Raw genomic sequence first — 26,394 nt, forward strand, 5'->3', positions numbered from 1 at the left:
CATTCCCCACAGTCATCATCGAGTAAATTAGGAAGCTTTGAAACATTGCTAACCTCTAAGGTATTTAAAAAGAAAGAAAGAGGATACATTAACGTATTATATTAAAATTACATCTTAAAATCTTGTATTATCTTTGAGAAAAAGCCATTATAAATATAACATTATCAGCACAATATCATCAACACATAGTTAGATGGGTATAACTATCTCTGCCAATCATATTCTTGACTCCCAGTTTCTCTATGTAATTCAATACATCATATGTAAAAAGACCAAAGAAAGTGGGTGATAGAGGGCATCCTTGTTTCATTTCAATTTTGCTAGCAGGGTGTGCATTGATGGCCGTTTCCCATTTTTGACCCAAAAAACTGTTTTATTAAGGTAGAAAATATGAAGACACCATTTGTCAAATTTAAAATATGTTAAAACCCTTCACGTAATAAAAACTGTGTGTGAATAATGCAGCATGCCTCTTAAATTATCATGTCCATTTAACAAGACATTATACTTCCATGAATTACCTTATGTGTTGAGCATGCGGGAAGTGATATTCATTCTCCACTAGGTTTTCATTGCACATCTTGCATATCTTCATACTTGTCATGATGCTTCTCAACTCCTAACTTGCGCAAGTGAGTTTGAAGAACTGTCAAGGTTCTTCAAAAGCCAACGCTCATGGGGATAGTACGCATGGTGAGAGAGCAGGAGAACAAGAGAGAGAAGTAGGGTGCTTTTTTGCTTTATAATTTTATGTAAATACATATAATTAAATGTAGAGAGTGAGAGAGAGGGAAATTAAAGCAAGAGTGTAATCGTTTATATATAATTAAGCATTCTCTCTCTCTCTCTCTCTCTCTCTCTGTCTCATTAAGAAGTTGTGCAAACAACAAGAGAGAATGTTATCTATAGATTGGCACATTACTTACTGCTCACAGCAGTTTTCTCATAAAACAAAACCTTTTTAACACTAATTCATATAGTGCATAGATTTCCCCTTGGATGTCTACTGGAATTCCTGGGGCCACTAGTCATCTTGCAATGCATGTTTCATTTGCATTTTGTCAGAGGGAGGTTGATTTTTTGCTTCGATTTTTCTTGGCGCAGGCTAATGCAATAAGGAAAACAACAGTGTTGGACGTGATGAGAAGACTTTTACAAGTATAAGCTATCGAGTTGTGTCTCTTTTTTATTCTCATTTATTTTGATTGGTAAACTAATGACATCCATGTTCTTTCCAAGGCCAAAAATATCATGGTTTCTTCTTATGCACGTACAAAGGAAGCAAGCCAAGCAAAGTACATTTCTATTCTGAATATAATACAAGGCGAGGTTGATCCTACACAGGTTTGTTCACTTGTTGTTATTAATATCTAGCATGTTCTACCAGATGTGTAGTGTATATACAACTAATACGTTTTTTCCTTCTCTGTTCTCAAAGGTTCATAAAAGCTTACAAAGAATACGAGAGAGGAAACTAGCTACTTTCATTGAGTGGGGACCAGCCAGTATTCAGGTGGCGATTTGACAGAATATGTCTTTATTTGACAATGATTTTTTATTTCTCCAAATGCCCCTAAGTTTTTATTGTTTTCCCAAATGCTTCAGTTCCTTCTGAAACATTTATAATTTCAATTCTTTATCTTTTTCTCTCCTTTGGAGCTGACTGGGTGGTGCATATGGTGAAATGAAGAAACACTTAGTGTTTCAGAGTTTTCCCATTCTTTATGCTACCGCCTCATCAAAATTCATGATTAAATTCAGCTAGTTGGCTACTTCTATGAGGCTACACACATTCTATGGATGGCATGATTATTTTATCCAACAGATTATGACCCTAATTAGGTGCAATGAAGTTTGTATCGGAGTTATTAGCAGTACAAAACTGAATGGTATATGAACAAGAGGGTATTGCAGATGCTCTTGATATGAGACATGGTCTGATGCAAAAAACATTTATACCTCTGAATCCACAAATAGAAACTGATAAACCTGAAATATGGCAATTGGTAAGTGTTATCACTATTTGGTTGGAAGGCTAGATGTTTGAAGGTATTCCAAAATGTGAACGAAAGACCTGCCCAGATAATTTCTAGGATTCGGACAGAGATTGTGCATAATCTTAGAGGTTCTTTGGATAACAGAAAAGGTAAAATGCAATGGGCAGAGTTACAACGATTGAAGTTTCATGCCATATGGGACAAAGGAATAATTTATTGACGTATTTTTTATAAGGTGGAGGGGTTCTTCTCTACACCGAAGTATTTATTTAAGCCAACAATTAGAACTTAAAACGGGGGTCATTACCTAAATGTACATATTTCATTTATAGCCTTATGGCGTTTCCTAATACATGTAGTAGATTTTTTGGAAAAAAAAGATTGCATATGCATCTTTTGCCTGTTTGTTTAGGTGAACTGCCAAACTTCAATTATTATGCAATTTCATGAAATTCTTCTGAGAATTTGTTTGCAAAGATTTAAACTCTCTAGCTGTCTAAAGTTTTGCATGGGTTTGATTTAGGCTATCTGTATAATATGCGGTTTATTGAATAGATTCATTATGGTGAAGCTTGTTATGGGCTATTTCCACATTCATGTTTTTGTCGAGGCAATATTTAGTATGAGTGACCACATCAATGCCTTTTCCTTTCATTGTTTTGGGGTAAGGATATAGTCAAGTGTCTTATGTCTTATCTCACATGTGGGTTTCCCACTAGTAATGTTGCAATCTTGCTTAAAAAGCTTTGTTTGCATGTCAGATGCATTGGTTTGCTCTTGGTAGCATGAAGTTTCTTTGGTGTATAGTGATGTTCCATTTTGCACCTTGCATTATGACCTATTTATAATCATATATTGTTATGTAAATAATGAGATTAAAGATTATGTGCATGATGATTTAAAGATGTGTGGGTTGATGAAGCATTTCTGGTTTCTCTTATTTGTAGGTTGCACTTTCAAGGAAGTCACCTTACGTTCAGACAGCACATAGGGCAAGTATTTCTGCTCACTTTTTTTATTGTGCTGCTAACTTAATGGGATTAATGGATGGCCTTAAATTGATAAAAAGTTTCTTATCCTGATTGAACTTGTTTATTGAGTTTATTTTCAGGTCAGTGGTCTTATGCTGGCAAGCCATACAAGTATTCGACACCTCTTCAGTAAATGTTTAAGTCAATATGAAAAGCTGAGGAAGAAACAAGCTTTTCTTGATAATTATAGGAAGTTCCCAATGTTCGCTGTAAGTGCTTAACATCTCATTTTTGAATGGTATACCCAATATGCACTTGTCTATGGCTTATATATGATGTTTCTCATTTGCCCTTTTGATTTTTCTTAATGTCTTGGTATGCCTGTGTATGGATATATCTTAATGTCTGGAACAATTATGGCTTGTCACTTATTAAATCAGTTCATCTTTTAGGGCCCACAATGGGGCATTTCTAGTAAAGAGAATTGAACGGATCATGTGAATACATTAGAGGATGTAATGAGTTTTAAAAAAAAGAAATAACTCACTGGTGCTGGTGTGATGGGCTCCCAACCTGTTTTGGAGGCTAGTCAACTTTTCCTGTGAGGAACTATACAGCAATAACTTCTCATATTAAAAGAAACCAATTTACAATGTACGGGGGCAAAAGAGGCAAGTGAAGCTAGGTTGAAGAATTAAATTTGAAAATATGGATTTGGATGAGTTGTTTGGAACTGCATGACATTACCGTTAAACTCCCATGTGATGTTTTTGATTAATTATGTGTTTAGAGTCTTAAATGCCTATAATCCATGATAGATTTTTCATACAAATGCATAAAATATAGATGAAATGGCTAGGCTCATTTCTAGGACACATTTGACATCAGCTATTCTTTATCTTACAGGATAATGATCTGACAGAATTTGATGAATCAAGAGAGATAGTGCAAAGCCTGGTGGATGAATACAAAGCTTGTGAATCAGCAGATTACATAAAATGGGGCATGGAGGTTTGTTTTACATTCTGACGATTTTTTGCTTGGTGCAAGAGTGCTTATGCATGATTTTGGTTATATCATGTATGATGACTTCTATACAGGATTCCACCAAAACTTTGTCTGGAGAGGGGTCATTAGACTTGAGCATGGTATCGTAAATACTGCAGAGATTGCTTTGACCTTATCAAATGTTTAGTTGGTTAATGATATCTGGATAAATATCCTCCTTGCACATAAAGGTAATATTGCATCATAAACCCAATATAAAGTCCGTTCATACTCCATGACTTAAATTACGGTCTTTAAACTTCACTGAAAGAAAATGTTTTGGATTTAATTTTTCAGTTATATACCCCTAGTGGTTTTCTTCGTCCCAGCTCAAGATTATTGATCTTACCATTGCTGAAAGATGATGTTTTGGGTGTACAATTCAGATAGATACCGTTGTGATTTCCTTCAGTTATCGAAATTGATGACATATCTTGCAAGGTTTAATAGTCGAGTGCAAATTTACATCCTTTAATATAGTAAAGAAAAACAATGTGGATCATGCTCTGTCCAATACATGTAAGCTTATATAATTGGTTTATTTTTTTGATGTTTTTTATAGTTTTCCAATAAATAACAGTGAGTTTTTTGAAAGCATGAATATGAGGTAATAACTGATATTTTTGAATCATGTATATGAACTGATATTTTGGTTGCGGTTTCTATTTTATAAGATTATTGATTTAGTCTAGGAACTTTTGAGTAAAAAACATAAAAATATGAGAATTCCATTTGCTGCATTCTTATATTTCCAAATTAAAATGATTTCAGTTGTCTGGATTCCATATCTTCAATCTTTCAGGCAGTCTACAACACCTAATTCTCTAAAGTACACAAACATGGATTATTTACTCATTGAACTGTGAGGTAATTGGTCAGGAGCAGTGGTGTTTGATAACGCAAAGGTATAAAAGCTTCATTAGATCGTTGGCAAAGAAAAGTGTAAGGAGAAATTTAGTTCATGCACACATAAAGTGCTTGATGCATGAATTGTTGATTGGTTATTAGGACAATAACCACATGTTATAATGTTGCATGTCACATGGGCGGTGATGCAATTTTTGTCAAGGATTTTCTTATGTTGGCTCATAAAGTTAGTTTTTACTGTTCTTTGTTTGTTGGGGTATGGCATTTGGTATCGTAGGATTGGATGCCAATCGATAAGTGTGTAGGGCATTTACTTGTGTGCTCCAAGGATAGGCATGTTAGAAATTTTAAAGTAGTATCTGCATTTTCTGTGCAGTAATGTGAAGATTGCCTTAGGTCTCTCCTTTATTCCATATAGAGGTATTTGGCTTGTTGAGTAATATTGGTAAGTTTGCACAAATTTTACACTCCAATATATGTATGTATGTATACAAATTAACAGTTGGTTCTTGACTTGGATTGATCTAGGCTCCTTTAGTTAAATTATTGATACATATGATGGGCTCATCAATGTCAATCTTGTGAAGCCATGTCAATTGTGTGTATGACATCAAACTAAAATAATGATATCCTTAATATGGCAAATGCATGCAAACATGATCACAAATGTAAATTATGATTATTGTAGTGAAATAACATCTAACATAGTGCTCAAGACATGAATGCACACCCATAAGCTTCCAATCATGTGATGTACTTGCAATCATGGATCTATAACAATATGTATTGCAGAAATAAAGGTGACTTTGCTTCATGTGTCCCTTTAACTAAAATATCGACAAGGTTTAAATAAGACGACACACTTTACATGGCATAAGATCAACTATCTTGCTGGATAGAAAGGAGGTGAACATGCACATGAAACAAATTGCTTTAAGGTCAATATTTTGATGCATAGAAGCTCCTTTTCGCATGTTGGGAATTGGCTGCTACTAAGTTATTCCTTTATTACATTGGCACATGACCTAGAGTTCTTAGATTATTTGTTAAAACACATCCCTTTCAATGGCTCCGAAGTTAGAGACCAAAGATAATTATGCTTCTATTGATTAAACAAAAAAAACTTGCATAGATTAAAGGTTGATCTCATCCAGCATTACACTTGAGATTCTTAACAATATATTTATTTTTTGTTTGTATATGTATGCAGTATGAAATGTTGATGATATGGGAGCTACCAATGAGATCCCTAGTAAGAGGAAGAAAGTGCATTGCCCAATTATGAATGACCATTTAATAAATAGCTCATCGATCTCATCTATATCCAACTAATATATCAATGAGATAATGTCACAATATATATAACCCATTTCTTTCAATTAATTATTTGTCATAGCTACTAGTTAAACTCTTTTGAGTTAGGCTATTTATTGGATCTTTCACTTATTCTATATGCTTTATGTCTAAAACAAAAGTATATGACAAGAGCAACCTAGGAAACACAATGACAAACATTTTCTATAGTCAATTTCTTCTACAAGGACAAAAGTTGCAGAAGTTGGATCCAAGATGTTTCTTCGAATCAACATGCTCTAGAAGTGTGGGGTGAGTTGTGACATGAATACCATATCCTGATTTCTTTTTATTGGGTATTGGGGTTTTTTCATGAGGTTGTCTTGACTCTTATTGCACTAAAAATGTCAAGCTTGTAAAGGGCTAGGGGCATGTGCATGTTTATGACATTGAGTTCCTCACATATATAACCATTTTATCATAAAAGAAAACAAAAATGCACATGCACACATATCTGCAATTTATTATAAGAAGTTGGGTTACAATTCAAATACAAATGTTACATTTACATTTGCGAATGACTTCCAAAAGACTTATACTTGAAGGTAGGCATGTTACTATCTAAGAGAAAAAGTGCAAATGAATGACACATCAAATGAAGTGTAAACATTAAGAACTATGGAAACTCTAATGAAGCTTGCTTGTTAGTTTCACTTGAGATGAAGCTAACATTGATACTTTTGGTCCGATATTTATTATTTCAACTATAGAAGTTTTAGCCTTTTGTTTCTTAGAACTTCACCCACCAAACTTTCAAGTTTTTCCAAATGTCATATTTAGGTTACGTCCAATATTTTGAATAAAACATAATGTGTGCACATGATTAGTATAAACAAAATTTCATAAGAGAATGTTTGTCTAGACTCGAACCAAAGTACCATATAAGATATACAAAATCATTTATAGTGAATATCCTATCAAATGATTCAAAAGGATAAAACTGAGTATACAAGGTCGGCCCTTGTGAGAAACATCATAAGATAGTTAGTGTGAAGAGATACTATGCATGAAATTGTCTACTAGAAATAGTATGTTATTTTTATTTGATGTTAAGGTCATTTTCTCTATCTTGACTTCATCTTGCTTATGCCTTTTCAATATTCTATTAGAAATATAACCAACACTTATATCAATGATCATTCACAATAAATCGATTGCAACATGACAAAGAGAATAATAATAATTTAAGCTTCAATGAAAACAAATAATCATAGATTTATTGCAATGTGACAATGAAAGAAGAAGGACGAAGAACCAATGTTTTTTCTCTCACGGATTGCATTGAAGCCAAGTATAAGATTGTAACCATCTCATCAAGTATTTTATCATCGAATCATATGGTAAAATCGTTGATTTAGAATGTGGTCGATATATAATTTGTTATAGTAAATCCTAAAATCATTCGCCTTGATAATTTGAAATCTTATTTTGAAAATTCATCTGCGTATGGCAATTTAAATTTTTATTTATAAAAAGAAAGGGGGGTTTAGGGTTTAAAATTGAAATTTTGAAATATGTTGCTGCAAGTAGCAAAACTCAAGAAACTCGACAAGGATTTATATTTCTCTCTAAAATACAAAGACTAGAAATTTTGCCAATACCACTATCTAAATAATTGAGTTACTTGAACCAAATGTATTGTTGTAGACGGATTATGGTGTTAAGGTAATTATGTACAATACATGCACTACATCTGTGATTCATATACACATATATGCAAGCTCAAGCGAGTACATAGCCAACCTTTCTCATAATGGTTTTCTAGTTTTTGTGTATTTAGGTTTACAATATGATTCCCAATTTGTCACATGTCCTTTACGATCATATCAATTGATCTTTGTTCATTTACATAGTCAAAATTTTAGGCACAATTGAAAATCACTTTGCTTAGATGCAACCAAAGTATTTCGTTTCACATTATCCCAAACATGCGACCAACTTTACTTCCAGTTCAAGCAACTCAAATATTTTTAGCCCAACTAATTTCACAACCATCATTTGTGAATAACACATTCTCTTGTTTCTCAACAGGTTGAACAACTTAGAACAAAATTTTGGCACATTGAGGCACAAACCACACATCTATGAAGTTCTTAAACTATATCATTCAGCATTTGAACTTCAACATCATCACTTCCTTTACTGCAATATAAAACATATCATTTTCCGTGTAATTGCTGAAGCATAACATTTTAGTTTTTTAATCAAATAAATAAATATCATCCTCTAGTAAATCAATCTACCATATATCATCCACATTTTTTGATGTGGTTGCAATTATCACATCGTCATTGTATGTATCGTGTTCATCATAACTAATTGATGGCATTTCATCTTCTGAAGCAAAGAGATCTTCCTTGACAAGGTAATGAAACTCCTCTCATGTGCACATATTATGATAAAAGAGATCACCGTGTGCAAGTTAAAAATTTGTAAGAAGTAATTTTGCCTCGGAAGATGAAATTCCATCAATTGCTTATGATGAACATGATACATAACAAGTATAGTGTTGCATAGTACTTTTTTGGATCTTCCTTGACTTGGGTAAATTTCATTACTTTCACAAACAAATTTGTCCACATTCAACACTATTCAACCACTTTCTCCACCATTTTCAATTAATCCACAATTTTTCGTTTTTGCTGCATAATCCAAAACATTTATGCCTTTCTCTATCGCTATATTCCACACATATTTTACTATTATGCACCAATTATTGCAAATCCCTAGATATTTCATTGATGAATATGTTTTGCATTATTTGTATATAAAAGTGACGTGTTTCAAGAATATCTCGAGATAAAATCCATTGTTGAAATCCATATAATAGAAACGTAAAAGCTTTTGAGTGGTATAGTGAATATATTGAAGGTCAATTTGGTGTCTAAAAGAGAATTGAAAGAATGAGATACATAAAGCCGTGGTATATATACTCGTAACTCCCAAGATGAAAAGAGTAGCTGAAAGAAAAAACCGGCCTATCTTAGGGTGTGTGAGAGCCGTGATATTTAAAAGGAATGCTCAAAAGGTGTTTTGGGCAAATGCATGCACTATGGAATAACATTGATTACCAAAAATGCCAATAACAATCATTAACAACAATACTCTATATGAAATTTTTTTGGACGAAAGCCTAGACTCTAAAAATAACAATTTAAAAGTGTTTGGATGCGTGCATGTCACGTGCACGTGCATAGACAAAGTTGGAATAAATTTGATGGAAACACATTAAAATGTATTTTTCTAGACTTTGATAATATAAAATCTGGATATTGATCCTACGACATAGAAGCCTGGAGGCAAGAAAGTCTATGTTTCTCATTCGTGATGTCAAATTGCAAATACACCAACCACAAAAAGTTGTTGAAAAGAAAGACGAAAAAAAATCACACAAAGAAGAAGAAGAAAACTTAGATTGAGATCATGGGGTTGTGTTTGAACCACTTACATCACAAAGGGTAAGAAGATATGGACAAACTAACTTACCGTTTACTTTTTGTAGAAAATGGTTTGCTATGCAAAAAAATGAGCGCTATATTGAAACAAGTTCAAGTGAGGATATATATTGTACGGAGAAAAAGGCGAGAAGCCACGTAAGAAGAAATGGATGGATTAAAGAAAAAACACTAGATGGGAATTGGTGCATAGAGTTCATGGCCAGAATATAACTAGTTGTAAATGGATTTATAAGGTAAAGTATAGTTTTGCTTGAATAAATTATTTTTTTCCAAAAAAACACTAATTCACATTAGTTAGCAAATAGTAAACAGTAGAGATTACTGGAATCTACAATGGGATCAACATATACAACTCGGAGGAACAACTCCAAAACTATCAAACAAAAATAGCAAAAACTCACACGACCCTTAACTCCAACAAAACTGAAATAAAGCTCATTTTACCCCCGACTCTACTTCTCCCAACTAACTCTTTTATAACAAAGTTATCCGGGTAACATGACTATACTAACCCACTTGTGCTTGAGCTACACATACATAATTACAACCCATGTACAATATTGGGAGCCATCGGCGGAAACAACCACCTAGGCGCCTGGTAATTCCACTTAGGCCTCGACGAAGATTTGACCATCATGGGAGAACCACCCCATTTAGCAAGAACTTTGACCTTGCCCTTTATGCTTCATCCGATCCCCCCTGAATCGAGTCATACCATTTGCGCAACCAAGCCACACGCTCAAACCAGATATTTAACATCACCTCCCCACATGAGAGCTTTTGCTGCTGAAAAACAAACTTACAACTCCTAATCTAGATATGCCAGACTGATAAACACACCACCATAAGCCAAATCTCCTAAAAAAATTCAGAATTTGTGTCAGGTCTCACCCCATCACATTGGAACACGCTACCACCCTACACTATAAATCCATGTCCTTGTGGGTTTAACTCTTCCCCCAACTTTCCCCTTTTAGAGACAGTCCTTGTATGGAGCCCCACACAATGTTCCCATTAATTAATTGATATAAAGCTCAATTTGCCAATGCAAAGGGCCATGAACAATTTTGTGGTTTTAGATTGTGAGGAAACATTCACACATGTTGAATAAATGTTTATTATAAGATCTACAATTTCATTTGTGGTCGGTCATAATTGAAAACTTTATAAAACGGAACTTAGACGTACATTTTTCCATGTGGTCTATATGATTTTACATCCATTGAACAAACACGAGAATTTACATATACGGGTGTGTGTATACATATGGATGAAAGGTAAAGAAAGTTTTATATGCATTTGAATAAGGACCTTGTGCTATATACACAAGGATCATGTGCTCAATTCTACCATGTACGTAAGCTTTGAAATGCTCTTTGTATGATTACATCATTGCCAACTTTTTGTGTTTAAATGTATGTGCATTATTGGTATGGGGGTTTGTTAATCAATGGGCTCATAGCAAGGACGATATCTGCTAGTGCACCTCTTCTAGTAGTTGGGAAATATCGCTGCATACCCTTGTTTAAAAAGTGAAATTCCTCATATTGAAACATATAACTGATAAAGTTATTACTTGGTGTATAGTTGAAACTTGAACATTCTTTTAAGAAAAAAAAAAGTATACAAAATCCAAGCTTCAATGTAATATGATTGTTTTATGCTAAAATTGGACTTTCACGTTCATTTTGGACCCTACTCTAAAATTGATATTAAACGCTCATTTTCATATTAAAATTGGTGTTACAAGTATAATAATTTGAGACAGCATTTACAAGGTATGCAATCTAGTTAGAGTCATTATAAGACATTGAAAAGAAGTTATAAAGTAAGTTCCAACTTTTTCTTATCTATCGCCTAGTCCTATACAAGAGAATGGTAATGAATTGAAGGTTGCCTAGTCCCAGACAAGAGAATAGCTATGAATTGTGTGTCAGCTAGATGTATTATCACACATGAAGGTTGTGATTCGTGTGTAAAGGTAGCATGTTCAACTTTCAACATTAGGAATATTGCACGTTTTATAAATAAATGTTGCGATACATGATTTGCTCAGTATTGATTTTCCTTGGAAATCAACCAATCCCCATGGAGAGAGGTTTGTTTCTGGTACTTGATAATACACTAGCTAAGACATGTGTTATTTGTTATAGGCAAGATAAAAAGAATTTAATCCCTTCTATGCTTCTTGATAAGGTGAACCAATAATCAACTTACAACAATAGGCCTTTTTTTGGAAAAAAAACAACGATGGGCCTTTTACTAGGGCAATGTTGCAAAAGAACCCCCTCTTTTGTATTGTTCAAAATTCAAATTGTACATTCACAATAAAACATACCATATGATATATTTGTAGAGCTTGAGACACAAAGGATGATTTCTTATTCATGTGGGCAACACATTTCATATTTGCTTGAGGTTTCACGATTAGTGATAACACTCTACATATGTGACACCACCAAGATTAAATATACCACATGCTGAACAAAAACATAACAAATGAGAAGTTGTGGACAAGAGGGTAGCTCAGTTGTCGAGGATGGTAAAAGAATTTCATAAATGGAGCAACCGTGAACGATTACCTAAGGTTCCTATCAAGGGATTCAATATTTATGATATATAAATGCAGTGTAAATTTGTTCCACGCCTATTTATATAACAAAAACAAAGACAAATGGTTCTATGGTCTAAAGTTGATGACAAAAGTGCACATGTTTCAATACAAACTACCCATTCCGTACATGATAATCTCTTTTGTTTTTGTTTTTTGTTCACCCATCTAGGATATGTTAGTCCTACCCCATATAACATATGTATCCTTTATTGATAAAACATTAAATGGATTAGAGAAAAGGCATGGAAATTAATCAAGGTGTATTTGTTATTTTATGATAGTATATACCTTTTGTCGAGTATTTTACCAGTTGATATATTGAGTTCCTCATATTTAAGAATTGATAAACCCATGTGATGGTTGATCTCCCTCCATATTATGATGTAGATTTCCAAGACACTTTTTGTCGGCTGTTTTTTCTTGGTGAAATGAAAGCTTGGACCCATGGCAATACATTGAAGTCTATTTTCCCATTTGTTGCCTAAAAACCATATTTTTAAGGTCCAAACAAACATGAAATCATTATTGTGGTGGTGTAAAACATATGGCGACCCCTCATTTTTGAAGAATATATCTAGTATATGTACTTCAAATTTATAAGAACCAAATTGTGTAAATGTGTTGGACCTTGCTTGGGGTCCAAAATAGATTAAGGTTGCTCTTATTCATCAATTATAAGAATTAGACGAAACGGCGTTATCTTCTAATTGGGTCATCCCACTATTTTATATATATGTATCAGTATGTATGACATGTAAGTTTGCCTTCATGCAACATGTAGGTCCCTAGAGAATACCAACTAGCCAAACATCATGGTTAATATATTCCTACGATTAGACCACATGACTTACCAATGAGAGGTTTGCCAAGTTTCTATCCTCTAGGTCCCCCAAAAGATTAATTTGATCATTTATGCACATTGGGGAATATGTAGACTAGATAAATATTTGCATTAAGATTAAGTAAGATGATTGCCCTCCATATAATCATTGAACAACGTTGTGCTCAAAAGATTTTAATTGTTAGAATTTAAACATGTGGGGATGATAAATGTGTTTCATGAATTGCCAAAAGGCCACATCATTGATGAGCTTATGATATAAAAATAAGTTTGTCTTCATGCAATGTGTAGGTTCCCAGAGAATATTAAACTAGCCAAACATCATTGTAAACATTTGTACGAGAGACCAATATTATATGATGCATCATGCTAGGATTTACTAACAAATGCCCTAAATTCCTTTACAATCTTTGTTGATGTCCAATTGAACAAATACTTATTTTGCCCACCAACTAGCAAGTTCTGTAAACTAATATAAATCAATATCCGATGGAAAAGGTAGGTAATTAGCAATCACTTTCAATCATTGTTTGGACCTCATTTGCTCACATGGGCTTAAATATTTTAGAGACTCCCCGTATCGCAATACGACACTATTAAAACAAGGGCCCAAAGTGTGAGCTAAGCACGAAATTTTAAATAAGTTTCAAGGATATACTCATAGCACTATGCACACTCAACATCTACACTAAGGTTATGGAAAAGTGAGATGTAACAAATATGGATTGTATGCTATCTACATCGACACTTAATGCGCTACTGTATATACAGACGATCGGTCTATTCATGACAAAGATGCATACATCATTTAAAAGTATTCTATTCTATATATCTTTGTAAGCTATGCCCTTTTAACAATACACATTTACACACACACACACACACACACACACAAAACTTGTCAATGCAATACAGGAGAAATTCAAGCAGAAGAATATAATTATGAGGAAGGGTTTATGGTCTCCAGACGAGGACGAAAGATTGACAAGATGCATATCTAAGTATATGAATGGCACATGGAGTGACATAGCCAAGAAAGCTGGTATAGATCACATTGGTCCATCAATTACATTGGTTCATTAAGTGTGTAAATTAAGTAGATTATGAATAATGTTCATTGAGCATGCCAGTATTACTGCTCCTTGAATGTGTGCATTAAGTAGACCATGATTAATGTTTATTAAGTGGACTATGGTTAGTGTTCCATTAAGTGCATCGCATGATGATTAGTTTCCAATTTTATTATATGTTCATTAAGTTGCTTTGAATTACTAGACTATGATTAATTGCTAATTTTGTATGAACTACTAGACCATGTTTAATTGCTATAGGAATTTTTCGTTAAATCAAACTTGACACTTGGGGTTTAAATCCCTACATGGGTGTGCTCAACTCAATTCGACTAGTGGATTGTGATTAGGCTTTTTAAATTCTCATGCATACTAAGCTTCAATATGAAATCAACTTTTGCTATTATCAAAATGAAGAGTAGCTACAATATCCCATAAGAAATTTTACTAGGCATTTCCTCATTTATACATGATTCATAAATCCAAGTTTGACTTGATAATGTTAACGTACTAGGGATTGATCGTTGTGGGAAGAGTTGTCGAAGGCGATGGATGAACCATTTGAGGCCGGATTTGAAGAGGGGACGATTCTCACCCATGGAGCTACAGAAGGTGGTGGAATTGCACAAAGTCCTTGGCAACAAGTAATTATATATACTTGGCTGTGAAGTTGGCCCAACCACCACCTATAATCATCAATATTGACAATATATTAAGTGTGAAGATTAGTTTGCTAATTTTCAATCTAATGGAGGACACTCTCTCATGTAAGAGCTTTAATCAATGTTAATCTTATCTAGAATGTGTACACTCATTAATTAAATGTTCCTACGAGGTACTAGATGGTCCGAGATAGCGATGCACCTTGTAGGACGAACCGACAACGATGTGAAGAATGTGTGGAGCACCCAAATCAAGAGACATTTAAACACATATTACAAGGTGAGTGAACGAGGAGCGAAATCGGATGCGATTGAAGGAGCAGTTATGGCATCTACCATCCCAGAAAGTTCCTTGTGCACACACAACAATGTGATCACCAATAAGGTTGACGAGACCACCAACATTAGTGGTGTAGGCAATTTTGCTCCAATGCTATCGACTAATAAACAAACCATGTCTCCTAGAAAAAGCCCCTTAATGGGAGATTACATGTTGCAAGATGCGGTTCTTATGTTGCCACCGTTAATGCCAAGCCTTAGTTCAAGTGTGAATGAAGTTGATTCATGCACAACCTCTACCGAACCTATGATGAGCTATGATCAATCTAGTTCAGATAAATCAATGATCGATATCGATTGGATATTCATGAATAGCTATGATAGCTATTCACAATCTGAATCCTTAGTGGACCGTCATAGTTTGGTTCCAGATTTATCGCCCCAATATACTAATGCATGGTACACATGTGAAACCCTCGACTTGGCCTCCACAGGCCATTTTGTGCCTGAATGTTGGACATTTGATTCTTTGGTTGTGGATCTTTAGTACATAGTGATAACAACAATTCATTTTTTCTAAGTTAAATGTTGAAACAAAGAGTACACCAATATCCCCCTTGGATAATGTAGATAAATAACAAATGGCATGCATGTAAGTTTCACAAAATGGTGTTGAATCTTGTTTTTGTTGTCTTTAACTATGAGATCATCTTGTCCCTTTAGATGAAGAAATAGTTTATGTAAATAATTAAGAGTTTGTTTGTAACTTTAAAAAGCACTCGATGACCCTTGAACCTTAAGTAGCGTGATTATTGAAAGAGTTTCACTCCGATTCGAAATCAGAGATTGAACTTAGACGCAAACAGAAATAAGAAAGAACACACAATTTACGTGGAAAACCCTGATTTGGGGAAAAACCACGGAACAGAGATTTCACTATGAGAAATGACAGAATACAACCACAGAACAATGAAACCTGATTTGGTATGAGCATATACTGAAACCACGATTTCAGTCAACCTCTTCAAACTCTAGCACGCATGTGACTATTCCTTTCGAAGCTTCCGAAGCTTCTCTGTCTTTTTCTCTTTTGCTTCACACTTCTTTTCTTCTTACTTAGCTTCTGAGTACGTATACTCTTGCACAGCCACTACTGTGCAGAAAACCAGTCGTTCTCAGATTCACCACGCACAACACAACCCGTTTTTCTCTCAGATATATATATATATATATATATATCTCACACCCTCACATACGTTATGTAGATTTTCCCCCCTTTTCTCACTATTTCACTCTTAGTGAGTTATCCCACATACAGGCGCACTACCAGGCCTGTCAGCATATATATACTAGGTCATTTTCTTCTTTGTATGTAGAAGACATATGTATATGTATATGTGTGTCAATTTGATTGAGTACGAATTTGACTCTCTCACCGAATTCGATCAGCTAACCCCCGATTCGGTTCTTTGCAACTGACTATTCTTTTGCTTTCCGAATTTCGACCAAATTCGGTAAATCGGTTTTACGGCCGATTTCAATAATTCGACTCTTTTCGGCTTTTCGGCCGATTTCGACCAGTCGACACTCAAGTCGACTTTTCGGCCGACTCCCCCGCAAGGAGGGACGCCTTTACACAACAAACTCCCCCTTCACTCCTGTAGGGGGAGAACCAACCAAGCCAATCTTATTCCGGCATGCAACAAGTTTTTCCATAGGCAAAATTTTTGTGAGCATGTCTGAGCCATTTTCTTCAGTGGGGATCTTAGATAGAACAAACTCATTTTCTTCCACTCTTTCTCTTAACCAATGGTACCTTCTTTGAATGTGCTTTGTACGAGAGTGGTAGGTAGCATTTTTAGCTAGATGGATAGCACTTTGGTTGTCACAATGAAGTAAGTACTTGTCTTGCTTCAATCCTAGTTCATTCAAGAACTCTCTCATCCAAATAAGTTCTTTTCCGGCTTCCATTGCAGCCATATACTCAGCCTCGGTGGTAGACAAAGCCACAACCTTTTGCAATCTTGATTGCCATGACACAGCTCCCCCTGAATACATCATCACATACCCTGATGTGGATCGGCTAGAATCTACATCACCCGACATGTCAGAATCTGTAAAACCTTCTAGTACAGGTTTCCCGGAGCCATATCTAAGACATACATTCGAAGTTCCCTTGAGGTATCTAAGAATCCATTTCACAGCTTCCCAATGCTCCCTTCCAGGATTTCCCATGTATCTACTAATTGTCCCGACAGCGAATGCAATGTCCGGCCTTGTGCAAACCATAGCATACATAAGGCTACCAACCGCAGAGGCATACGGCACTCTTCTCATCTCTGCCTTATCTTTCTCAGATTTCGGACATTGTCCTGAATTTAACTTACAGTCCATTGGCAATGGAGATCCGACTGATTTTGCATCGCACATATTAAACCTTTGCAAAACTTTTGTCACGTATTTCTCTTGTGACAGCCATAGCAAGTTTTCAGTCCTGTCCCGGACTATATGCATTCCCAAAATCTGTTTTGCCGGTCCTAAGTCTTTCATGGCAAATGATTTGCTCAATGATTTCTTCAAGCTTGCAATCTTTTTGACATCCTGCCCAACAACCAACATATCATCCACATACAACAACAGAATAAGAAAGTCACCCTCATTATACCTTTTCACAAATACACAATGATCGGCTTGTGTTTTGTGGAATCCATGTTCCAACATGAAGGACTCAAATTTCTTATACCATTGTCGTGGAGCTTGCTTTAAACCATACAAGCTTTTCTTCAACCTACACACGAGATTTTCTTTCCCTTTTACCTCAAAGCCCTCCGGTTGTTGCATATAGATTTCCTCTTCTAGCTCACCATGCAAGAAGGCTGTTTTAACATCTAGTTGTTCGATTTCAAGATTCATACTAGCTGCCATACTCAAGACAGTCCGAATAGAGGTCATTTTTACAACTGGGGCAAAAATCTCATCGAAGTCAACACCCTTTTTCTGTTGGAAACCCTTTACGACGATACGGGCCTTATACCTGGGTGTACTACCATCTTCACCAGTCTTTAATTTGTAGACCCATTTGTTTCTAAGTGCCTTCTTACCATCAGGCAACTCCATCAACTCATAAGTTAGGTTCTCATGCAAGGAATCCATTTCTTCTTGCATGGCATTATACCATTTCTCCTTGTGTGCATCAGTCATGGCCTCTTCATAGCATTCTGGTTCCCCTTCATCAGTCAAGAGAACATATTGACTGGCTGGATATCTAGAAGAGACCTTCCTTTGTCTTCGTGGATATCTTCTCCCTTCAATAATTGGCTGATGGCCGTTTTCTTCCAGCAACTCATCTTCCGACTCAGACTCGTGTGTATCAGTCAGATGTTGGGTGTCGACCGACTCAGATTGTTGTTGGGTATCGACCGACTCAAATTCAATTTCATTAGCCGATTGTTGTGTGTGAGTCGGATCGACTAGTATTGACTCCATAGCAGTGATCGATTTGGGAGACGACTCTGGTCTTTGTTGCTCCCAGTCCTCGATTGTCTTGTCTTCCATGAATATGACATCTCGACTTCTTATCACTTTCTTGTCAAGGAGATCCCACATTCTGTACCCGAACTCGTCTTCCGAGTACCCCAAGAATATACAAGGTTTGGACTTGCTGTCCAGTTTTGACCTCTGATCTTTAGCAACATGTACATAGGCCAAACATCCAAACACCTTTAAGTGCTGATAAGACACATTTCTCCTTGTCCACACTCTTTGTGGTACATTCCCCTTCAAAGGCACTGATGGAGACCTGTTTATGAGATAAACAGCAGTCAACATTGCTTCAGCCCAATATGATTTTGGCAATTTTGCATGTGCCAACATGCTTCTTACCCTTTCCATTATGGTCCGATTCATTCTTTCTGCTAGACCATTTAGCTCAGGTGTCTTCGGCACCGTATACTCAAGTTTGATGCCTTGAGTCTTGCAATACATTTCAAATTGGCCTCTATATTCGCCACCGTTATCTGTCCGGACAGCCTTCAGCTTTTGTCCGGATTCTCTTTCTGCCCTGGCATGAAACTCTTTAAAGACCGACAACACTTGGTCTTTAGACACCAGCACATAAGCCCACACTTTCCTACTGAAGTCATCAATAAATGTGACAAAGTATTGTCCTCCACGATGAGATGGGGCATCAACATAACATACATCGGTGTGCACCAACTCTAAGGCATGCTCTCTCCTCATTGGAGGCCTAGAGTGAAACGCTGTTCTATTTTGCTTTCCAGCGAGGCAATCCACACACCTTTCCAAATGCACTCCTTTCACCTCTGGTAGGAAATCCTTTTCCGCAAGGATATGCATTCCCCTTTCACTCATATGTCCGAGCCTTTTATGCCACAACTCACCATCTGAGCCAGCCACTACATTTGCTTCCTCTCGACACAACTTCCCATGCATTACATACAGTGTGTTCTGTTTTTGGGCTCGAGCCACGATCAGGCTCCCTTTACAGAACTTCCATGAACCATTTTGGAAGCCACCGCTGTACCCTTCATCGTCTAGCCGTCCAGCCGATATCAAGTTCAACCTGACATCCGGAACATGACGTACATCCTTCAACATTAACCTGCAGCCTGTAGATGTTAGCAAGCACACAGTTCCTATGCCCACAATCTTGCATTCCCCGTCATTTCCCATCTTTACATGACCATAGTCACCCGTTGTGTAGGATGAGAAACATTCTCTTTTGGGAGTTAGGTGAAATGATGCACCGGAATCCACTACCCATGAGCTCTCAGCACTTGCAAGATTCACACTAGCTTGTTCACATATGAACAACATCTCTTCCTCACTAGTTGCGATGGCTGAGGTATTTTTATCATCGGAGATTTTTCTAGGTTCGGTCTCATCAGCCATGCCTTTGTCCTTCCTAAGATGTCGACAATTCTTTTGGAAGTGACCAGGCTTCCCACAATAAAAACATGTAGGTCTTCCTCTAGATTTCGACCTAAACCTATCCCCATTTTCTAGACTTCTATGTTCTCTTCTACCTCTACTAAATTCTTGGGTCACATTAGCCTCCGATTGAGATAAAGTACTTTTATCCTTTCTTCTTGTCTCTTCATTTAGAATACTCGTTTTTACTACTTGTAAGGATAAGTTGTCTTCTTTACATGAAGTGCTGAGTGTTACTATTAGGTTTTCCCAACTATCGGGTAGAGTACATAATAATAGTGTGGCCTGCATACAATCATCTAGTGGGAACTTTGATGATGCTAACTGATTCACTAGTCCCATAAACACACTAATGTGCTCTACTATACTCTCCCCATCTACATACTTCAGTCTCACTATCTTCCTCATCAAGAAGGTCTTATTTAAGGCATTTTTCCTTTCATAGAGGGCGGAAAGCTTATGCCATAGCTCGAAAGCATTTGTGTCACTCGCTACATGTTGTAGGACACTAATGTCTACACATTGTCTTATGGTCGCCACTGCCTTCCTATTTAGGATTCTCCACTCCGAATCTATTACCCCCTTTGGTATATCCTTGTTTTCTATGGGCTCATACAAGTCTTTTACTATTAGGAGATCTTCCATTTTGATCTTCCAATCTGAATAGTTCTGTGAGTTCAAGACAATCATCCCAGGAAAACCACTCACGCTCCCTTCCATCTAGAACCTTGCTCTGATACCAGTTTGAAAGAGTTTCACTCCGATTCGAAATCAGAGATTGAACTTAGACGCAAACAGAAATAAGAAAGAACACACAATTTACGTGGAAAACCCTGATTTGGGGAAAAACCACGGAACAGAGATTTCACTATGAGAAATGACAGAATACAACCACAGAACAATGAAACCTGATTTGGTATGAGCATATACTGAAACCACGATTTCAGTCAACCTCTTCAAACTCTAGCACGCATGTGACTATTCCTTTCGAAGCTTCCGAAGCTTCTCTGTCTTTTTCTCTTTTGCTTCACACTTCTTTTCTTCTTACTTAGCTTCTGAGTACGTATACTCTTGCACAGCCACTACTGTGCAGAAAACCAGTCGTTCTCAGATTCACCACGCACAACACAACCCGTTTTTCTCTCAGATATATATATATATATATATATCTCACACCCTCACATACGTTATGTAGATTTTCCCCCCTTTTCTCACTATTTCACTCTTAGTGAGTTATCCCACATACAGGCGCACTACCAGGCCTGTCAGCATATATATACTAGGTCATTTTCTTCTTTGTATGTAGAAGACATATGTATATGTATATGTGTGTCAATTCGATTGAGTACGAATTTGACTCTCTCACCGAATTCGATCAGCTAACCCCCGATTCGGTTCTTCGCAATTGACTATTCTTTTGCTTTCCGAATTTCGACCAAATTCGGTAAATCGGTTTTACGGCCGATTTCAATAATTCGACTCTTTTCGGCTTTTCGGCCGATTTCGACCAGTCGACACTCAAGTCGACTTTTCGGCCGACTCCCCCGCAAGGAGGGACGCCTTTACACAACAATTATTGATCTTGAAATATAGTCGTCGACCTTTTTCCATAAAGTCTATATGTGATACATGACACCAAAATCATTTTATTATATCAAAACTCAGCTGATATGTCAACACTATTTGCATTGTGAGGGTGTCTTATTACAATTGAAACCACGTCGGAGTCTTTCAATTTTATACTTAATAGCATATATGCCCCATGTTGTGTCTCATTAATCTTTCATTGAAAATGTACCTTTATTAATTTGTGATGATGCCGCAAAGTTTTAATTATTTATAGTAGTTTGTATCTCAATTTCTTGTATGGGAATATATAATCATTAATCAATTACACAATGTTTACCAAAATTCTTCAATATTTTGATTGTTTGGTGTGGAGATAACATAACTAAGCACAAAGAAGTTAGGAGTTGGAAGGTGGTAATTTTTCTATTCGTTAATCAAATTTGGACAACTTTGATTAGCTAATTAATGCAAAGTTTGTGAAAATTATTTGTAGTTACGAAAAGAGGGCATTGTGGCAATTCGATAAAACTTAGGTCGTTTGTTATATGTTTAGGTACTAAGGTGTCATCGTTTAAAACTTAGACTATATAACTTCATTATAGTTTTGTCATCTTGATCATAGAAAAGCGACATACTAAACTACATCTCCTATAGGATCCAACTACTTGTCTTGTGTTGTTGTGGGTTCCATACCAAGTGATTTGCAGTAGATTACTTAACATTTGGCAACCTTGTTGCGAACAAAAGATTTCATCAAATTTCAAGAATTTATAACACATTTACTAAGTACTTCATTTAAACTATTCGGGTCTTTATGTACATGTAGCTACTCTCCTTGACCAAACTTTCTCCCTCTATTATTCCCACAAGATTTGTGAACAAGACTAACATTTCCTTAAGTTGCAGACTAGTTTCTTTGACTTATCTTGTGTTGAGTTCATTGACATTTTGGGTGCCAAGAGTGTTTTGATGATTATGTGCTTGGGCATTCCTCTACAGAGCTTGAGGACCCAACACTATTCAATTGCTCCGATCTCTGTAATATTGTTGTCTTCCTTAATCAAAGGTTCGATAACTTTCAAGAAAGTCATCAATTTAGAAGCTTCGTACCCTTGGGTTTGAACCTTGTGGTCCACCCATATGTATTCACCATTCACCATACTTGTAAAACACTTATCTATCATTTCCTTAAGTTGCGGACTAGTTTCTTTGACTTATCTTGTGTTGAGTTGATCGATAGTTTGGGTGCCAAGAGTGTTTTGATGATTATATGCTTGGGCATTCCTCTACAAAGCTTGAGGACCAACCACTATTCAGTTGCTCCGATCTCTGTAATATTGTTGTCTTCCTTAATCAAAGGTTCGATAACTTTCAAGAAAGTCATCAATGTAGAAGCTTCGTACCCTTGGGTTTGAACCTTGTGGTCCACCCATATGTATTCACCATTCATCATACTTGTAAAACACTTTTCTATCATTTCCTTAAGTTGCGGACTAGTTTCTTTGACTTATCTTGTGTTGAGTTGATCGATAGTTTGGGTGCCAAGAGTGTTTTGATGATTATGTGCTTAGGCATTCATCTACAGAGCTTGAGGACCCAACACTATTCAGTTGCTCTGATCTCTGTAATATTGTTGTCTTCCTTAATCAAAGGTTCGATAACTTTCAAGAAAGTCATCAATGTAGAAGCTTCGTCCCTTGGGTTTGAACCTTGTGGTCCACCCATATGTATTGACCATTCATCATACTTGTAAAACACTTTTCTATCAAAAGTTAGTTCAACTTTCTTTTCTTCCCCTTTTGCCAAGTTCATGATGAATGTAGGTTCATATTCAGAAGCAATACACTTGCAAATGAACTCATCTTCAGTTTTCATTTATCTTACTCCAACCATCTTTCCTTGGGTACTAACCTTTATCCACTTGATAAATGACACCTTAAGTTTCTCATCTTCTATCCTTTACTTTGGTGTGCCTAATGATTGTCAAGGTTTAAGTCATGGTTTAAATGGGTTTCTAATATGATTACACAAAATTGTCCAGAATGGATTGATGTGTTGAATGAATGTCAACACCAAATTGATTATGCACATCACATCCTCTATGCTTTCATATCCATCATGTTGGGATGGATAAGGACAATCAACCTTTTTGGATCCTTAGTTTTTATTAGCATGCATTACATTTATAGATGATTTGTGAGAATTGTTTAAGCAAATGTCTTCACCATTGGGAATTTGCTAACACATAACTATCATAAATGAAATTAATAATTTTTAATGTTATATCCTATGGCTCAAATCGGTTTCAACTTTCTACCCACATGTTGTGAAAAAGCCACAAAGATTTGTTTTGTGAAAGAATCGAACTGAACATGTACCAATAGTGCCATTGGCAAAGACTTACGCATGTCTATTGATTTCTCGCAAAATTCAAAACAATGATGAAGTGGTTAGAAGACTACATCTAGTAGAGTTGTCATATCAAATACTTTGTGCAAAAACTAATAATAATATATCAAATACATTCTATCCCTCTGGCGTCACATTTCCGTATGTTGAGTAGATAAGATGTAAATCCATGTTTATCTTGATGCAACCAAGTCCATGGATCAAACTTAAGAACTTCCAAAGCTAATTGTTTCCAAGCATTTGGCTCAAGGGCATTTACAATCAAGTGTTGAAAGTACAAGTTGATCCATCAATATACATATTGAAGTCACCCATGAGCAATGTTGAATGGCCCATTCATAACCATTGGTGAAGGGAAGACATAACTCAATAATTAATACATTGAGTAGCATTGTGACAAGCATAAATGCTTGCAAAAAATAAAGCCTCATCTAAATAAGCGATTTCTACAACAAAAAATCAACCATAGGGATCATTGTGCACAATAGTGGACAAAAGTTGTCATGCACTATCATTACCACACGTGAATAATGATGAGAAAGTTGTGTTGCATAAAATAAAGAATAACCATGCAAGTGGATTATGGAGTCATGGCACATATGTTTAATGACACACAGTGTATTCCATTCTCTACTTAAGATAGTTCCCTTGGTATATATATCTTATTTGGGGGCCATGACACACAACTCTTAAATTCCATGACCGCTTCCATGCAATTAGCGTAATTTAAGTGTTTGTTCTTGTAGAGGCAACTAATTGTATAAAATTATTGAATGTGTTTTTCAAGGATGCATAAGGGAAGCAGTAGCCCTTGCCAAGCGTACCAACAACAAGGTAGCGGTGGTGCTACTAGATTTTGAGAAAGCATATGACAGGGTTTGCTAGAAGTTTCTTGAAAGTGTGATGGGGAAACTCGGTTTTCAAGAGACATGGATCAAAGGGATTGCAGGACTTTATAGGAACAACAACAATTGCATTTCATTGGCAGGTGAAAGGGGTCCCTTTTTCCGAATATCCCGATCTATATGACAAGGATGCCCACTAGCTCCATCCTTATTTCTATTATATGCCGAAGCACTCTCTTGCTTTCTCAACTTGCGGCATCTCAACCTATGTGGTCTTCTCGTGCCTCATTCTCATCGAAGCATCCTAGATATAGAATTTGCAGATGACACAGCGATCTACCTGCAAGGGGACTTAGAAAACCTACAAAAGCTCGAAAGTGGGTTAGCTGTATTTTGCAAGAGATCCAATGCCATGATCAATTAGCACAAATCCTGTGCAATATGGCTTTCTCATGAAACACATCCTACGTGGCACCCACATCCCGCTTTCAAAGGGATCAATCAAGGAGCGAGCACCAAATATTTGGGTTTCCAAATTGGTTTCAACATACCGCCGGAGACTATGATTGCACCCGTTATCCATTCCATTCGACAAAAGTTGATACATTGGAGTTCGAAATAACTGTCGCTAGCGGGTCGCATCATAGTGGCAAACCAGGTACTATTTGCAACAACATGGTACAATCTATCATGTTGGACAATCTCCAAGGACAATATACATCAGATTCAACGACTGGTACGCAACTACATTTGGTCTGGCAAGGAAGATCATGTAACTCGTGCCAAGGTGGCATGGCCTATACTCACAACACCTAAGTCGAGAAGGGGATTGGGTCTGGTTGATCCCCTCTCACAATCAAAATCCTTACTTGCCAAATTTGTGGTGCGAGGACTCCAACCAGGAAATGATTGTTGGAAAATGCTACTATGGTTACATTTCGCTTACTTTAGGCCACGAAAAGGGGTTAATTGGGCCCCCCAAACGGGATGGATTCTAAATATGGATCTCAAACCTAGTTTCTCCCGCCAATTGGAGGATAGATTCAATGCATCCATGTGGAAGGCATGGTGTGACATTAGACAACGGCTCAAGTGCGATCAACCGAGTCTGAACCTGCCTGGCTCAGTCAACGTATCCTATAGAACCCATGTATCAAGGATGAATCTAATCAACTACTTGGATCAAGTAAGGGGTTGTCATGGGGATACATTGCAGAAGGTCCGGGAAAAAGTATAGAATGTTGGAGAGAGTTTATGTCACTACCACTACAAGATCAAGCCAACATACTCCATGGCATTAGGGGTGGATGGACTATGAGACCGGAAATCAATAACGCTCTACTGATTAGGGAAGCCACTACTCATAGGACGACAATGGAGAAATGGATAGGATACGAGGAGGAGGGATCTTTGATCCGGAGAGGTAGGGGATCACCAGACAAGATCAAAGGCTCTGAATTGC

At 36.5% G+C, this 26,394-nt stretch overlaps 2 protein-coding genes across 2 annotated transcripts in view; both read left to right on the top strand.

The window, feature by feature from the left end:
- Positions 1–4,643, top strand: part of LOC147854923 (tubulin gamma chain) — a 7,445-nt gene extending 2,802 nt beyond the window's left edge. Inside the window, exons 5-12 of the mRNA XM_087331341.1 lie at positions 1,105–1,158; positions 1,240–1,344; positions 1,439–1,513; positions 2,945–2,989; positions 3,109–3,237; positions 3,875–3,979; positions 4,069–4,203; positions 4,311–4,643. Coding sequence (XP_087187467.1) covers positions 1,105–1,158; positions 1,240–1,344; positions 1,439–1,513; positions 2,945–2,989; positions 3,109–3,237; positions 3,875–3,979; positions 4,069–4,125 — 570 coding nt within the window. The 3' untranslated portion in view covers positions 4,126–4,203; positions 4,311–4,643. The remainder of the gene's footprint in view (positions 1–1,104; positions 1,159–1,239; positions 1,345–1,438; positions 1,514–2,944; positions 2,990–3,108; positions 3,238–3,874; positions 3,980–4,068; positions 4,204–4,310) is intronic.
- Positions 4,644–14,066: 9,423 nt separating this feature from the next.
- Positions 14,067–15,746, top strand: LOC147854924 (transcription factor MYB58-like). Its single transcript, XM_087331444.1, has 3 exons — positions 14,067–14,190; positions 14,733–14,862; positions 15,061–15,746. Exons 1-3 carry the CDS (start codon positions 14,091–14,093, stop codon positions 15,704–15,706), a joined length of 876 nt encoding a protein of 291 aa, XP_087187570.1. The 5' UTR covers positions 14,067–14,090; the 3' UTR covers positions 15,707–15,746.
- The last annotated feature ends 10,648 nt before the right edge of the window (positions 15,747–26,394 follow it).

The sequence above is a fragment of the Azolla caroliniana genome, unplaced genomic scaffold (assembly GCF_043228905.1).
Source record: "Azolla caroliniana isolate FFs.n. ecotype wild unplaced genomic scaffold, voAzoCaro1.0.p SCAF_15, whole genome shotgun sequence".
Classification (NCBI taxonomy): domain Eukaryota; kingdom Viridiplantae; phylum Streptophyta; class Polypodiopsida; order Salviniales; family Salviniaceae; genus Azolla; species Azolla caroliniana.